This window comes from Aspergillus costaricaensis, assembly GCF_003184835.1.
Source record: "Aspergillus costaricaensis CBS 115574 unplaced genomic scaffold BO79scaffold_12, whole genome shotgun sequence".
NCBI classification, from domain to species: Eukaryota; Fungi; Ascomycota; class Eurotiomycetes; order Eurotiales; family Aspergillaceae; genus Aspergillus; species Aspergillus costaricensis.
In genome coordinates, this window is record NW_020291812.1 from 51,666 (window position 1) to 67,958 (window position 16,293).

At 51.9% G+C, this 16,293-nt stretch overlaps 7 protein-coding genes across 7 annotated transcripts; 5 read left to right on the forward strand and 2 right to left on the reverse strand.

The window, feature by feature from the left end:
* Positions 1 to 202: 202 nt before the first annotated feature.
* BO79DRAFT_192924 (short-chain dehydrogenase) lies at positions 203 to 1,195 on the reverse strand (the record flags this gene model as incomplete). Its single annotated transcript, XM_025680931.1, has 1 exon — positions 203 to 1,195. One exon carries the CDS (start codon positions 1,193 to 1,195, stop codon positions 203 to 205), a length of 993 nt encoding a protein of 330 aa, XP_025540569.1.
* An 838-nt stretch (positions 1,196 to 2,033) lies between these two features.
* On the forward strand, positions 2,034 to 2,963 carry BO79DRAFT_236980 (SDR family oxidoreductase; the record flags this gene model as incomplete). The annotated part of the gene is made up of 4 exons (XM_025684645.1): positions 2,034 to 2,335; positions 2,391 to 2,498; positions 2,557 to 2,713; positions 2,771 to 2,963. The coding sequence occupies 4 exons, from the start codon at positions 2,034 to 2,036 to the stop codon at positions 2,954 to 2,956; spliced, it is 753 nt and encodes a 250-aa protein (XP_025540570.1). The 3' UTR covers positions 2,957 to 2,963.
* Positions 2,964 to 4,650: 1,687 nt separating this feature from the next.
* On the forward strand, positions 4,651 to 6,088 carry BO79DRAFT_208540 (LIP-domain-containing protein). Its single transcript, XM_025682420.1, has one exon. The coding sequence runs from the start codon at positions 4,689 to 4,691 to the stop codon at positions 5,943 to 5,945; it is 1,257 nt and encodes a 418-aa protein (XP_025540571.1). The 5' UTR covers positions 4,651 to 4,688; the 3' UTR covers positions 5,946 to 6,088.
* Positions 6,089 to 6,171: 83 nt separating this feature from the next.
* On the reverse strand, positions 6,172 to 8,071 carry BO79DRAFT_263255 (GMC family oxidoreductase; the record flags this gene model as incomplete). The annotated part of the gene is made up of 3 exons (XM_025686657.1): positions 6,172 to 6,389; positions 6,450 to 7,667; positions 7,717 to 8,071. 3 exons carry the CDS (start codon positions 8,069 to 8,071, stop codon positions 6,172 to 6,174), a joined length of 1,791 nt encoding a protein of 596 aa, XP_025540572.1.
* A 1,723-nt stretch (positions 8,072 to 9,794) lies between these two features.
* On the forward strand, positions 9,795 to 12,276 carry BO79DRAFT_286771 (M3 family metallopeptidase; the record flags this gene model as incomplete). Its single annotated transcript, XM_025688504.1, has 4 exons — positions 9,795 to 11,036; positions 11,089 to 11,224; positions 11,278 to 11,773; positions 11,823 to 12,276. 4 exons carry the CDS (start codon positions 9,795 to 9,797, stop codon positions 12,025 to 12,027), a joined length of 2,079 nt encoding a protein of 692 aa, XP_025540573.1. The 3' UTR covers positions 12,028 to 12,276.
* A 61-nt stretch (positions 12,277 to 12,337) lies between these two features.
* BO79DRAFT_286772 (NAD(P)-dependent oxidoreductase) lies at positions 12,338 to 13,245 on the forward strand (the record flags this gene model as incomplete). The annotated part of the gene is made up of 2 exons (XM_025688505.1): positions 12,338 to 12,440; positions 12,515 to 13,245. 2 exons carry the CDS (start codon positions 12,338 to 12,340, stop codon positions 13,171 to 13,173), a joined length of 762 nt encoding a protein of 253 aa, XP_025540574.1. The 3' UTR covers positions 13,174 to 13,245.
* A 2,066-nt stretch (positions 13,246 to 15,311) lies between these two features.
* On the forward strand, positions 15,312 to 16,142 carry BO79DRAFT_263256 (uncharacterized protein; the record flags this gene model as incomplete). Its single annotated transcript, XM_025686658.1, has 1 exon — positions 15,312 to 16,142. One exon carries the CDS (start codon positions 15,312 to 15,314, stop codon positions 16,140 to 16,142), a length of 831 nt encoding a protein of 276 aa, XP_025540575.1.
* Positions 16,143 to 16,293: the final 151 nt, after the last annotated feature.

The window sequence follows — 16,293 nt, forward strand, 5'->3', positions numbered from 1 at the left end:
GACATGGGTGAAGACATAAGAGAGGGCCGTGCAAAACATTCACTTCTCAAGCTGAATGTAGGGTCCACACGAAACCTTTTAAGTTCAGGCATTGCCAGGGTGAATGTCTCCTACTTGTATCGATTAAGTTGCCTCTGCTTGAAACAGGATTTGGGTAAATTATGAAAACATGGAGTATGCCTTTCAGTAGTCCAGTCCATCGCTACTCCTGCAACTCCAATATTTTTAATGATACATCCCAAAGCATTGCTTCGCTCTCCGGACTATACGCCCATTGGGCATATCCCGGTCCCCAGGGACCAGCGGCAGGAACCCATGCATTGGCCACAGCACAATTCTCCAAATACACACCACCTTTCCCTTCCATATCTGGGCTCACTGCCGCCCAGACTGTGGTGGCAGCTCCTTGCTCAGGACTCTTCCAATATTTTTCCAACTCCTTATCCGCAGTCCAAATGGCCATTTGGTCAGCCGGCACATGACGCAGCAGGTCTGTGGCAATGGTCCCAGGATGCAAACTGACCGCGTGCAGACCATGAGCTCCATACCGCCGCTCAATCTCATTAGCGGTCCAGATGTTGGCTGTTTTGCTTTGTGCATAGGCCATCCAGGTGTCGAACTCGCCCTCCCAGGTCAGATTGTCAAAGTTGACTTGGCCAAAGCGATGCGAGCCGGAGGATAGTAGCACCACCCGTGAGTAAAACGCAGGTGAGAACGATTCCAGCATCACAGAACGTAGGAGATGGAAGAGGAGAAAATGCGCCAAGTGGTTGGTCCCAAATTGCGTCTCGAAACCATCTTCCGTCCGTCCTTCTGGGCAGCCCATGACTCCAGCGTTGGCGATGAGAATGTTAAGGCGGGGAGACCTTGCTTTGACTTCCTCCGCGCAGGCACGCACTGAAGCCAGAGAATTGAGATCCAGAGACAAGAGGTGCACGCGTGGGCTGTCAATCATATCACTAAGCGCTGTTTGCGCTCTGTTGAGGTCACGGGCCGTAAGGTAAAGTGTAGCACCGGTAGCATATAGTGCTCGCGCAGTATGCACACCCAGACCTGACGAGCAGCCGGTGATGAGGATGACCTTGTCAGACCATTGGCCTTCAAGATGTTCATCCTGAATGATTTTAAGGGCAGTTGGCCGCGCGTCGCCTGCACCCTTGGGCGATTGGTGCACTGCTGCGTATCGGCTACTCATCACTTCTGCTTTTATATGCTAGCCACTGTAGATCTGGCACTGGAATGGGGGATTTTAACGACTCTCCAGATGTGTTTTCGGGACCTACTCTTCTTATATGGCGTAGTTGCCAAATTGAATCCGTGGCAATTCACGCCAAGAGAGCCTGTGATCCATCGCGCAGTGTGTGGGGACCCCAACTTACTGGTAATTGCTGAAGATATCATTAATGTAGGGGCTTCGAGCTATATGTCAGAGTATTTATCAAATCGGTGATTGTCGACCAGGTGTATTAAGCCCTTCTTCTTGTTGCTGGCTTTGAAAATAACCGGTATTGGTATCGATCACCTAAGCTAACCAAATCATGACTAGCGTTAACGCCCCGGGATGATTCCGCGAGCGGCTTCTCCCAAAAGGGGAAACCGACAAGGCGCCTGATCCCGCGCGGTAATCGACGGGCAGAACCGGGTACAAGATGTGCACGCTAAAGCGAGAGGTATAAGAAGACCAGCTCTCATTCATGACGCCCCTGGGCGTGATATAGATATCTACGGATAATCGCTGCTATGCTGGTAGAGATCGGTTCCTGCTCGGGGTTAGCGGACCTGTGCAACATCGCAAACCTTATGTTCCGGAGTTAATTATCCCCAACTCACTAACTCCGACCAGTGGCTACAGGCACGTCGGGTATTGTACACGGGGAAACCGGAGACAAACATGGAGAGAGGCGAAGGCCATTAGAATAGGGGATCCGGAGGGGCCAGGGGAGGGATACTAGGACGTATATAAAATGTTAGGCTCTCACCAATGCGGCTTTCTTTTGCACTGAGTGAATCCGGCTGTATATACAATACGCACCATGGCATCCTACCTAGTTACTGGTAGTACTCGAGGGATCGGCTTCGAATTGGTGCGCCAATTATCAGAAAAGCCTCTCTCAGAAGTCAGCACCATTATTGCCACCTCGCGATCGGTCAATGCCTCCCTGCAGGATCTAGCGGACCGGCATCCCAGCCGAATCGTGCTAGTCCTCTTAGATGTTGCGGCCCCCGAGACCATACAAAAGGCTGCTCAGACCATTGGGAGCATCTTAGGAGATAAGGGACTGGATGTACTCATTAACAATGCTGGCATCGTGGGCTGGGGCCGGCTTGAGGACATGTTGGTTTTAACCCATGGACCGCATCAATCTTTGATAGAAACTAACGTCCTGCAGGACAGACTTGGAAGACACGTTCCGTGTCAATGTGACTGGTCCGCATATCGTAACCCAGAACTTCTTGCCGCTATTGCGAAAGGGCTCTATGAAGAAGATCATCAACATGTAAAACCCCTCTTGACCCAGGAACCGGGTGTGTTTAATCCTGGCTCGCATCATCCAGTTCCAGCAGCGTCGGCTCCATTGCAAAGCAGTCCGTCTACCGGGAACTGCCCACCCCCTCCTACAAGATCACCAAGGCCGCTTTGAACATGATGACGGTGCTTTATTCTCAAGAGCTTGAGAAGGAAGGGTTCACCGTATTCTGCGTAAGTCCTGGGGTGAGTGCCAATCCAGACCTCATGCCAGTCCGACCATATATCTGATCCCAATATTAGTGGTTGAGAACAGATGAAGCCAATTCACACGCTGACCTTCCGGTCGGAACTGGTGTCGAGCGCGTTTTGGGGATGATCCGTGATCGGGGTGTGGAAGTCAATGGAAGATTCTTGAATATTCATGTTGCTGGATGGGAGAATAACCCTGGTTTAAACCAGTATGATGGAAAGGAGCTGCCATGGTAGACCGTCTAGATGACTGATCGATGTTTGGAGATATGTCTCATGCGTTGTTCATACTTACCTATCAATAGATGAGCTTGAACATGCAGTTGCAGGAACTAAACATTGAACTCTGTGGAAGAGATTATGACGCGATACTTAATACTTCAATATAGATACGCAACTGTGTTCCGATCTGCTATGCGAGAAATAGGTCTCCTCAGCTGTGGACTGGATCGTCCGATTCCGTGGAGGTTTTCATCTTATGGGCTGGGCTGTATCTCCAGAGAAAAGGCAATGATAGCAGGGCGGTCAAGTAGGGTGTCGGTGAAATTGATTGTTTGTTTAGCTCTATTATAGTTCGGTCTAGCCCAATTGGTGTTGTTTGGTGGCTATGCGGGCTTTCAACAACTAGTAGGATACAGGCAGTACCTATTTGTGTCACCACTTGGTGAGAGTCTGTGCCAATCACTTCATTAGAATGTCGTTCAGGCGAAGGAGACTTACACGGTACGATGCCGAGGTCCTGTCAGTAAAGTACATGTGATGGGAAGAGAAGAACACACTAGCAATGCAACATATCGAGCGGGGAAATAAGCAGAGAGAGTCAAAGTAGATTAGGGTCGTCGGGGAAGAGCGCCACATTGAGTCCCCAAAAAGGTAATCCGCGAGGCTGATCCATCAGCTCCTATCTGTCAGCACAATAACAATCAATTGAACTCAACCCATGCATACATTTCACTCAAACTCCGCGTTGGAGGTGTTCATATTTGTCTATCATTATCTCTCAGCTTAGGCCTGCTTCATAGATATCAATCTGACTGTCTCTAGTTGGTCTGACTGGCCATCGGTGATGAGTTGAAGGCTCAAGCGGTCGCTGCGCCAGCTGAGCCCGTCGCGGCGATCCCCGATCAGTCCTCTGTGGGGCATTGAGCAAAGCATGCGCGTGAAGTGGCATCGGAGATTTGTGTCATGCAATAACAAGCTGCTCGAGGGTTGTGTTGGTAGAGCTTCCGCCGCAACCCAGCTCTAGTCCTACGAGGTATTGTTATGGATGTGGCTCATGTACTCCTCTGAGCCTAATGTCTAAGCCCGCCTGCTGTTAAGTATTCTATTGGTCTTCTACATTAATGGAAAGCACGTGAACACTGCAGTTTCTCCTCATGCCACCCTTGCTAGCTTGGGTGAACTAGTTCCTGCAGCAGCTTCGTCACTCCCCTTCTCAGCCAAGCCCTAGGCAAAAAGCTTCCCCGGAATAGACTTCTCTCCTTTGGTCTCCTGCGGCAGTTCTATCCCAATCGACGACCATCAAATTCGTTCATTCGGTGGGAACTCATTCCAGGCACCAGCAACCAGCACATCCGAGTGATCCGCAACTTCTGGGTCAGCTCTTGTTCTGCCGGCTCCACCAGTGCCGTCATCGCACGCGAGACCCGCCCCGGATGCTTTGCTGAAGCAGGTATAGTCCATCCCCGCTCGGGCGTGATGCCCAACGGTCACTGGAGGAGAGGTGCAGGCGGGATGTTGTTGCATGAATCAAGCCCGGGGTTTGACTTTCATCCGCTCGTTTCCTACTGGCGGGTTCGCCCTCTCCATCGAAGCCACGGATCCTTCGATCCGGATCCTGGCAAAACACAGAGGAAGCAGAGCTTGGTTATAGTAGAAATTATTAATACAAAGCTGATCTGCCCGATTTTCCCAAACCTTCCCTCTCCATCCCTCTCACCTCGCACCCCCGTTGATCTTCACACCCGCCATGTACATCCCCTCGGTGCTGCTTCTGGCCGCGAGCCTGTTCCATGGCGCAACGGCGCTGCCCACGCCAGGCTCCTCTCCCATCCCGCCCAGCCAGGATCCCTGGTACAGCGCGCCCGAGGGCTTCGAGGAGGCAGATCCCGGTGCCATCCTGCGCGTGCGGCCCGCGCCCGGCAACTTGACCGTGGTAGTGGGCAATGCCTCGGCGGCTTACAACATTCTCTACCGCACTACAGACAGTCAATACAAGCCTTCGTGGGCTGTGACTACCCTGCTGGTGCCCACCGAGGCCGCCTCCGCCGCCATCAACCAAAGCGTTCTGCTCTCCTACCAGATCGCGTACGATTCGTTCGACGTCAACGCCAGTCCCAGCTACGCCATGTACTCTAGCCCGCCCTCTGATATTATCCTCGCCCTGCAGCAGGGCTGGTTCGTCAACGTTCCCGATTACGAGGGACCCAATGCCTCTTTCACTGCCGGTGTGCAGTCCGGTCATGCCACCCTCGACTCGGTCCGCAGCGTGCTCGCCTCCGGATTCGGCCTAAACGAGGATGCCAAGTACGCTCTTTGGGGATACTCTGGCGGTGCCTTGGCCAGCGAATGGGCTGCTGAGCTGCAGATGCAGTACGCTCCGGAGTTGAACATTGCCGGTCTGGCTGTGGGTGGACTCACTCCCAACGTTACCAGCGTCATGAACACGGTGACCTCGACCATCAGCGCAGGACTCATCCCCGCCGCCGCGCTGGGTCTGTCAAGCCAGCACCCTGAGACATACGAGTTCATCCTCAGCCAGCTGAAGACGACGGGTCCTTACAACCGCACGGGATTCCTGGCCGCCAAGGACCTGACCTTGTCCGAGGCAGAGGTCTTCTATGCCTTCCAGAACATCTTCGATTACTTCGTCAACGGATCGGCCACGTTCCAGGCGCAAGTGGTGCAGAAGGCACTCAACCAGGACGGATACATGGGCTACCATGGGTTCCCGCAGATGCCGGTGCTCGCGTACAAGGCCATCCACGACGAGATCAGTCCCATCCAGGACACGGATCGCGTGATCAAGCGGTACTGTGGACTGGGATTGAACATCTTGTATGAGCGGAACACCATCGGTGGACACTCCGCAGAGCAGGTGAATGGCAACGCCCGGGCGTGGAACTGGTTGACCAGCATTTTCGAGGGAACGTATGCACAGCAGTACAAGACCGAGGGGTGCACGATCCGCAATGTCACCCTGAACACGACTTCCTCTGTTTATTAAAGAGGGGTTGCGAGCATGTGAATAATGTTGTTAATGGCTGTGTATGGACAGCCGGCTCTATTGTACAGTAATGAGCTAATTAATGTGGCTTCATGAACATGGTACAAATGATTATGTTATGTACATAGTGTGGAGGTGGTAATGATGATAAAATATTTGTCTATGGTCTATGTTCCTGCTTTGCGATAAAATACACCTTTCAAGGACTAACTACTGACACATCTGCTTAGAAGAGACCAGAGTCGGCCTTGATCAGATCGGAGGCCCGCTCGGCCACCGCGTACAAGGTACTGACCAGGTGGCCGCACACCTGGAAGGGAAGGACGGATGCATCCACGACGCGAACATTGCTGGTGCCGTACACCGTCAAGCGGTCGCTGACCACACCGCCCTTGTCCTTGGGCATCATGGCAGCAGTGCCGACCGGGTGGAAGTTCGAGCGGTCTGTGAATGGCAATTAGCATGCATACATCAGTATACTCTGGAAGACTGGAATAAACTTACATTGTGTGAGCAGCCACGCCTTCCAGTCCTCCTCGGAGCCGTTGGCAGCCACGGCCTCAAAGCCAGGGTTGGTCTCCCCGGTAACAAGGTTGGCCAAGGGAGCAGCCTGGAAGGTCTTGCGGACGTACTTGGCCACCGCAATCTGACTGGTAAGATCCCAATCGAACTTGTAGTAGTTGGGGTTGATGATCGGCTTGGCAGTAGGATCGGCGGATCCAATGTGGACATATCCACGGGCAAAGGGCATCAGGGCCCAGTACTGGGCGCTAATACTGCTGGTGCTACCGGGGTAATACAAGATCTCGGCGATCGTGATCTTATCCTTGAAGATCAGGTCATACTGCAGCTGGAAAAGAGCTTCCAGATCCTCAGCCTTCATGGTGCCACTGCTCACCTGGGCGGTTTCGTTGGCCCATTGCTTGAGCTGGCGGCGGACGGATTGTGCCACTGACAGGGTGTCGTTGCCAAGGACATCATAGATGTTGGGATAAACCACGGTCTTGGTGCCCGTCAGACCAGGGGTGGTGGAAGCACCTAGTCCCGCGTTGGTCTGGTCCTGAAGGTTCTCACCGACGGTGGGAAGATCGACACGGACAGAGATGTTGTACCTCTCCAGGATATCGCGGTTACCGATACCGGAGAGTTCCAGGATACCGGGCGACTTCAACGAACCGGCAGAAATGATGACCTCCTGGCTTGCTCCGATAGTAGTAACGGTGCCATTGGAAGAGGTAATCTCGACACCAGCAGCAGTGGCATTACCCTGGGATCCTCCATTTTTCCAGACAAGACGGTTGACGAAAGTATCAAGCATCAGGTGCAGGTTAGGACGGGACGCAATGGGCCAATAGTATGCGCGAGCGGCGTCTTCACGCACATATGCGGTGTAATCGATGGTGGAAGGGTAGACATTGAAGCCACGCATCTTGCCGCCGTTGACATCCTCGGTCCATGGAACACCGAGTCCGTGGAAGGTGGCATTCAGGGTGTTGGTGAGGTTATTGGCGGGAATGTCGGGCCAGGCTACGGACAGCGGACCCTCCTTGCCGTTGGCACTGGGGTCGTAGGTGGCTCCTCTAGCACGCTGGCTGGCTGTGGGAACAGTCAAGTTCTCGCTCTTCCGGTAGTAGGGGAACAGGCTGTCCCAGGTCCATCCCTCGTTACCGATGGTCTGCCATGCGTCAACCTGGACGTCTTCGGCCCGAGTGTACGCCATTCCTGTGAATACGTTAGTGCTTAGCTCTTTCCAGGCCCACGCATGACATACCGTTGATGGCACTCGTGCCCGAAAGCGCCTTTCCAGCACGCAGCACCTGGGGGGCGTTGCCAGCATAGGACTGGTTGGTTGTCTCGTACTGCCAGTCGATGTCAGTACCGAAGGCCAGTCCGTAGCCGTCGACATCCGTGACGTTGGAGTTGTTGAGAACTGAACCACCGGCTTCGATGATGAGGACCGACACATTGGGGTTCTCCGACAGGCGGTTGGCAACCACGAGACCGCTGGTTCCTCCACCAACGACGATGTAATCATACTGGGAACCAGAGAGACGGGTAGAAGGCGCTGCAAGGGCCGTTGACAGCGCACCCAAAAGGGTCAAACTTCGAAGCATCTTGCTGGCCATGATCGCTCCGGAATGTTTGAACGGTGATGATAGCTTCAAGACCTTGCTCACTGGGCTTTTATACCTCTCATGACGCTGCATCCGTTCTGCAATGGCCCGTATCGAGTTGCTTCATAATCCTCCGTCAGCAGGATGATATCCACTTCCCGAGCGCACCGGTGACCTCGTTGGATCGTCTGTATATTGCTCGTGATCCTGGGCCCATATAAACTTACCGTGCCGTGATCGGACAGGATCCACCGCCAGATATCGGCATGCCGGGTCAGGTATCGGCCTGAGACATCGCCAGACACTAGGCACCTCCTAGCCGCAAATCCTGGCTGGCCAGAAACTCCCTGGCTGATATCTGCAAGGACGCCACGCAGGGAGACGCATGACACTCGAAGCGTTGCTGATCCGTGTTCGTGGGACTGACACTTGGGTTAATGATATTCATGCGACGCCGTTGCATAATTCGCACCGGTTCCCGGGATGGCCATGAGGACCCTGAACGGGTCAGGTTTCATTGTTGGGCTCGGACTGAACGGGTCTTCCCGGCCGTCAAAATTTGCGCAACGGCGATTTCACTTCCGTCACATCATTGATAGTGAAGGTTTCGTGAGGAATCCATAGTGCCTGACTAAATGTTTGTCATCTGGTTATCGGATCCACATTCCCTGTCGATCGGATTCATTTCGGCGTAATCAGATCCCAAGCAGTACACCAAGTGGGGTGGGTGAGTGATTTCTCAGCCTGTCTTTAACTTCGGCCCTGACTATCGCATTGCTTGGCGAGAATATGGCCGCCACAGTGCAAAGAAGTGAGGTGAATGGCCTAATCTCGGTGAGAGAAAACAGCTATTATGGCATTAATAGAGGCCTTTGGGCGGATGTAATTCCGCGTCTAGCTTACATCGACAAAGGTTCTAGAAGTCCCAGCAGTTTTGCGTTCTGTGGCCCCGTGGGTGACCGTCTGCTTTTAATCGCCACGGGTGCCGGCCAGGAAGTATTTCAGAAGAGTCAAGGCCGATGCTGGCGATCTATATCCCTCTTGTAGGCTGTGGTCTATTCACGAAATAGAAGAAGCAGGCCAGGGCCTGTCTGTTGGATCCTGCTGGTAGCATCCCTTGATGGCATCAGAATGCCTCCGTCCACCGCAGATGACAAGATAAATGGCCCTTACAGCGCCCCTCCACACCGAGATGGTTATATAGGCTGCCAGTATCCGTGTAACCAGCAGCCAGGTTGGCATGTAGCACAGCATGAGGTCCGGTGTGTGAGAGCTCCCACTATGCAAGGAGCTGTGTCACGCCGATAGCATCCGTGCCTGAGACCGATATTTTCTTTTCCCCTCTGCCTCTTACTTAACGCCAAGGCTTCACTGTTGTGGCGCACAACGGATAATTACCTAGCTTGCCTGTCGGCCATCTCCATTTGCCCGATAAGAATATGTGGAGCTTCCCCTGAGACGGTTCCAACTAGCTTCACACTAATTCTGGATACAGTATCGGTGTTCATGCAGCTATCCTTGTCCGCCATAACAATGGCTTGTCACTCGCCATTTGCTGCTCATATGACCGTCAAGGGTACAGTAAAGGATTCAGTCATGTGCTGCCTTGAGGAGCTCTTCGACACTTCGCTGCTCGCGCCGTTTGGACCGCATGCCTTGCTATATCTGTCGTGTATCGCCACGTCAGTTCTAAGGAGTAAGGAGTTCATAAAACTACGCCGCAGTGTTCTGCATCATGACCATCGAGGAATGTGCCCCGCTACCCACCTTTGACATTACACCCGCGGCGATTCTAGACCATGCCAATCAGGTTATCCGCCGGGTCCAGCTGGACGTCAATCATTTAATCGACACAGTTGTAATTGGGGATGCCACCGTTGATACTCTAGTGCGTCCACTAGGCAACATAGACAATGAATTCAAGTATCACATTCAGTACATTGCCCTATTCCAATCAGTTGCGCCGTCCCCGGATCTGCGCAAAGCATCGTCAGAGGCAGTGAACCTGGTTAATCAAGCTTACCTAGCGCTGTTCCAAGACGAGCGGCTATTCTATCTGGTCGACACCGTGTATAGCAAGGTCAATGATGACAATGAAGATGGCGAGTCCATACGTCTCCTGTCGAGATTCCATCGCATGTTTGTCGATAATGGCCTCCGTCTGGCTGGGGCAGATCGCGATCGGTTTCAGCACATCGTAAAGCGGTTGCTTGAATTGCGTGTCCAGTTCATGGGCAACATTGCCACCGACCCGGGGAGTCTGTGGATAGCGACAGATGAGTTGAAGGGCCTCGATGAGGGCATGCTGAAGAACCTCAAACGGGGTCCTTCGGGGACTAGTCGTATTCGTCTGGATCGGCCGACAGTCAGCACGATTCTGGGAAAATGCAGCGTGGCTCAAATCCGGCGAGATGTTTTCCTCGGTAGTCAGTCAATCTACTCTCAAAATGTCAAAATATTCCAGGATACTATCAGGCTGCGGCATGAAGCTGCGCGACTGCTGGGGTTCCCGTCTTTCGCAGCACAACAACTACGGCACCAGCTGGTTAAATCCCCCGGCGCTGTCACAGACCTCCTGGAGGACCTCAAGCATAGATTGCAACCACTTGCGATCCGTGAGTTACAAGCCTTGCAGACATTCGCTCATCTAGAATCACCCCTTCATCTGTGGGATTTCGACTACTATCACCGCCGCATGCTGCAGGAACAGTATTCTGTCAGCCATGATTTGATCTCCGAGTATTTCCCAGCTGAACATACGATTCAGCGGATGCTGGGCATCTTCGAGAGGCTATTCGGATTATCCATTACGGAAGTTACAGAGAAGACCGACCGGAATGTGTGGCACTCTGATGTCAGGATATTCGCAGTACGCGACAGACAGGAGTCTTCAGAATCCTTCCTAGGCTACCTCTATATGGATATCTACCCTCGGCCAGGGAAATACAACCATGCCGCCAACTTTAACATCCATCCCGTAGGTCTACTATGTTGCAAAATGCCCAAGATGTTGCTAATTGATGTTGCAGGGATTTCAAAGGAAAGATGGAAGCCAATCTCCCGTCGCCACGGCTCTTGTGTGCAATGTATCGCCAGCTACAGCCGACCGACCGGCGCTTCTGCAGCACAGGGAAGTCATCACGCTGTTCCATGAGCTAGGACACGGTTGGTCGCATGAATTGCCTTTGCAGTTCTCTCCTTGCTAATACGGCCTATAGGAATGCATGATCTCCTAGGAAGAGCCAAGTACGCTCTATTTTCCGGCCATCGAACTGTGCGAGACTTCGTCGAGGCACCCAGTCAGCTGCTGGAATACTGGTGCTGGGTACCAGAGTGTTTGCAACAGCTCAGTTGCCATTACACGTACCTGCCGGGATATTGTGAGCGAACTTTGGCTGAAGGGTCTGTGAAAGATGCCAGCCGGCCACCGAGAGAGATCCCCCAGGGCCTAGTCAAAGGACTTGCTGCCGTCAAGCAAGTCAATCAGGGTATCTTGACCCTGCGACAGGTTGCCTTTAGTGCATTCGATATGGAGATCCATGGCGAGCACGGCCAGGAAGTCTCGGAAGGCAATGGCATTGCCGAGCGATACAATTCGTTACTACAAGAAATGACCCTCCTCCGGGGCCCTGAGGAAGTCAACTGGGGCCATGGATATGCCACGAGCCAACATTACATGTGGGGCCAAGAGGCCAACTACTTTTCATACCTCTAGTAAGTGTAGTGTCAATGGGTGTCTGTATCTTGTTCTTACCTCGACTAGCACACGGACCTTGGCAGCGGACATTTGGACCTCCAACTTCCGTGACGATCCCATGAGTGCGGAAGCTGGACTCCGCTATCGACGGATGATTCTCGCCCATGGCGGTAGTAGAGACGAGTTGGAGATGCTCAGGGAGTTCCTGGGACGATCTCCGTCTCCGGAAGCATATCTCGGGGATCTAGGGGTCGGGGAGCATGGCTGTTGATTCGCAGTAGCTTGACGAACCGTGGTTGCTATCTATGCCGTAAAGATCACACGAGCATCAGCGGAGCGCCCCCGAGTCATAATGATGCTCCTTCATTGGCCGCCATCTCGTGTTGGGAGTGACCGGTGTAAGATGGCGGCTCAGCCAGAAGTCTCCGCGGTCGCACGGAGCCTTACGGAGGGCGGCGCTGCTTAAAGAATGTACATAAAGACCGAAGGGGGATGATGGTGCTTTGAAAAATAATCTCACATCGCAATGTCAAGCAATCAGTACTAATATCTTCTCTTAAATTAATGTCCATAAATCAAACATGCAACAACCACAGCCAACAGTAGCCTTCTTCGGAGCAACGGGTGGATGTGCCAATGCATGTCTGGCTCTTGCCCTACAAGCCGGCGTTCATTGTTCCGCCCGTATGTGATTGTTTTTCCGTTTCCGATACAAACATCTCAAACTGACACTGACCCTGATCAATACTGAATAACAGTGGCTCGCTCTCCCTCCAAGCTCCACAATCTGCTCCAGCAGCTCAATGTCTCCGAGTCCGCCATTGCAAACTACCTAACGGTCACGGAGGGTGATATCTATGATCACCAAGCTGTTCAAAAGACCCTCTATGTCGATGGCCGCCCCGTTGACCTGATCGTCTCTGGCCTCGGCGGCAAGCCACGCTTCGAGTATGGCATCAAAGCCACCCTAGACAACCCGACCATCTGCCAAGATGGCATCCAGACTATCATGTCTGCCGCTCGATCGTGTCCCCGGAAGCCCCGCATTGTGATCATCAGCACCACCGGCCTCAGCGACACGCGCGACGTACCACTCATGATGCTACCCCTGTACCATTGGTTGCTCAAGGTACCGCACGCGGATAAGAAGGTGATGGAGGACCTTGTTGTGGCCGAGATGCAGAAGCCAGAGGAGGAACGCGCCATCGACGGGTATCTCTTCGTACGGCCCTCCTTGTTGCTGAACGGCGATGGCGATGGTCTGTCGAAGATCAGGATCGGCACAGACGAGAAACCCGCGGTGGGCTATTGCATTAGTCGTCGGGACGTGGGTCTCTGGATATTCGAGAGAGTAATTCATCAGGCATCGCTTGCGGACTGTCAGTATTGGGGGCAGAAGGTGTCCCTGACGGCCTAAGCAGCTGCGTGGAATATTTCGATATAGGTTGATCACTTGGAGCTACTGGGTAATATACTGGGTTCTACGGAGTACTGTGGATAATTTTCTGCACTACTTGATGTATTGTCCGGACTACTTAATGTTTACGCTATTATTATCAACTTTGTTTGACTTTCGAGACTATGTGGCATGTCGAATATCTACATCGTAACGTAGACACGGTCGGAAGCATACAGTGTTTACTCGCATAACATGCGATCAGCCGTTTCAATTCAAAGCCTATACTCTTTAACCTTATCCTATTCAGGAGACTGGGGTCTAATTAGCCTGCTTGCAGCTATCCGGTTAGTGCTGGATTTCACTGCCAGCCCGACCATTCAGACACAGTAATATCACGTGACCATTACAGACTAGTCCTCTCAGGCCATGACATCATTGCATCCTGTTCTACTTAGTCATAAAGTACCCGAATAGGAAACACATCAACATCTCTCCGATGAAGTAGAAGAGTCATTGGACTGGAGATCGGCTATACTCTGGGAAACTTGAAGAATTGCATACTGTATCTGTTACCTTCTTACCGGTTGTATGATCATTTCTAATGATCTTCTTCTTTTATTGAATTGTATGCTAGTACCTTATGTGAGCACTACTACTAGTCTCGGGATATATATATACTTATCATGATGTACATATATGTATACAAAGTAGTACTAAGTTAAAGTACCTAACGACTTCCATCGGACATAACACACTTCATAAAAAGATGTTTAACTAACTTACGATAAAGATAGAACATACATCTTTTACAATAGCATACAAACAGATATTACGATCTGATTACGGCTCGTAGTAGCTTGCGCGTTTTATTGATAATAGAAAGTGCTGGCCCCAACACATCTTCCCTTGAATTTGAAACCAACATACATTGGGTGGGGCCACACTTCTGCACCCCAACCGACGAGTTCAGTCACTCAATCACGGGTTAAGGGCACTAATACACGGTCGTCATACCTATTCTGAGTGGGCTATATCTTGCTTCGAGAGTGCGCGCTGATGAGGAGCGCCACGTCCCCCATCAAGTATGGGACATTATTCTGGATGCCCAGGTCTACCCCTTCCGATAAAAACATCTCATCATCAAGGAATGATTGCTCTTATAAGCTCTCATGGCGAAGGCTAGACGAAGAACATCGGAGTCAACTCCAGAACCTTGCCTGCTTTATGCTGGAGCCTGCCGTTCTGGAAGACGATTCTTAGAGAGCATGTAGGCTTCTTACCACCCAAAACGTGATCCAAACTGCTGCTACCTACTTGAGATCTTGGCAATTCTTCATTCCACTAATAGATCAGCACGCATACTTCCTTCAGTGCCGGGGAGGTAATGCGCCTGATGACAGGCACATGATGCCCAAACACAATATCGTCGCAGAGGTCGATCATTGCTCATCTCAGCATCGCTTGTAAAACATAACACAGGGAAACCGAACTATGGAAGGGCTTGATGCTGGAAAGACCGGCGATCCCCGACTACCTACCGCTAAGGAACACCAGCCGGGCTATATCGTATATGACGCACAGGATCAGAGCCAACTCTATAAGTCTTGGTGTAAATTCTTCAAGAAAGCGGGCCTTGGTACGAAGTAGAAAAGCTAAGCTTCGCGTCTTCATGGCAATCATCTTCACACGCGGATCCGCAGCGTGTTTACGATCCAGCACAGCCGACTCGTGGTATGGAATGCGAAGATACTTAAAAGCGACCAGGATCTTCCATCGTTTATCCCGCACTATCGAACTCAATGGCTTGATTTGTTGATCACAGCCTTGAACAGTAAATCTAGACACGAGTGGCTGACAATGTTTTGAGGCACAGCAGAGCCTCGGAGGTCACCAGGCTTTGCAAAAGCCATGATCAATAGTCTGGCGTCACCAAAATTGCCAAAGCAAGGGATGGGACATAGGACTAATTACTGGCGAGGAATGCTAGCCAGAAGGTGCCCCGTTCCTTGATCTGTTTGTATGTGTTTGAAGTAATGAGAAGTCGAGATATAAACAAGGCTCCCTGTGCTGTCTCCCTCACCGAGATTGAAAATATCGAATCTTATTCTACCTGTATACACAACCAAATATCTTTTACGTTAGTCACGAACCTCATAATGAAGACTTACGGTATCTGGAGCACGCTAGCCACCCTTGGCTCATTCACTCTCTCCTCGGCCAAGACCCTCAATTTCGTTGCACACGAGGATGACGACCTCCTCTTCCTGAGTCCGGACCTGATCCGAGACATTCTTTCCGGCGAGCCCATTCGTACCGTGTTCCTGACTGCAGGAGATGCTGGAATGGGCTCTGACTACTGGAACAGCCGTGAGGATGGCTCACGGGCAGCCTATGCGCGCATGGCAGTGGCGAGCAACAACTGGGACGAAGACGTGATCTACGTCGGAGACAAGACCATCAGCCTCTACACGCTGCAAGACGACGATGACATTTCCCTGGCATTCATGCACTTGCCGGATGGCAACATGGATGGAACTGGCTTCGGCGGCACCGACCAGAACGACAGCTTGCAGAAGCTGTGGGACGGCGATATCGACGTGATTCGGACCATTGATGGCTCGGGAGTTGAATACACGAGAGATGAGCTGCTTGAAACCATCGCCGCTCTGATTGACGACTTTGACCCCGACGAGGTCAAGACGGGTGACTATGTCAACGACTTTGGCGATGGCGACCACAGTGATCACTACGCCACCGGTTACTTTGTCGACAATGCGTTGCAGCAGGCCGACAGCGATGCCGATCTGACTGGGTACTACGGGTATCCGATCCAGAACATGGATGTCAACTTGGACGACTCGGACATTGAAGACAAGACGAACATCTTTTACGAATATGCTGGTTATGATACTGCCACCTGCGCCACTGATGATGCTTGCTCGAGTCGGCCTGAATCTGCTTGGTTGCAGCGTGAGTACGAGCTTTAAGGAAGCTTCTCTTGAGCTGGTCTTGGGGACGATTTGGCCATTTACTAGGCTGTGAGACACTGGGTGTTTTATTCTCTGCCATCTTGTACCTTAGTTACGACACTTTGAAATGTCATGATAAGTTGATTGGTGTATTTAGAAGAGCATTGTA

Excerpts from the sequence above, each read along its gene's own strand:
- BO79DRAFT_208540 (XM_025682420.1), top strand. The coding sequence starts at position 4,689 with ATGTACATCCCCTCGGTGCTGCTTCTGGCCGCGAGCCTGTTCCATGGC.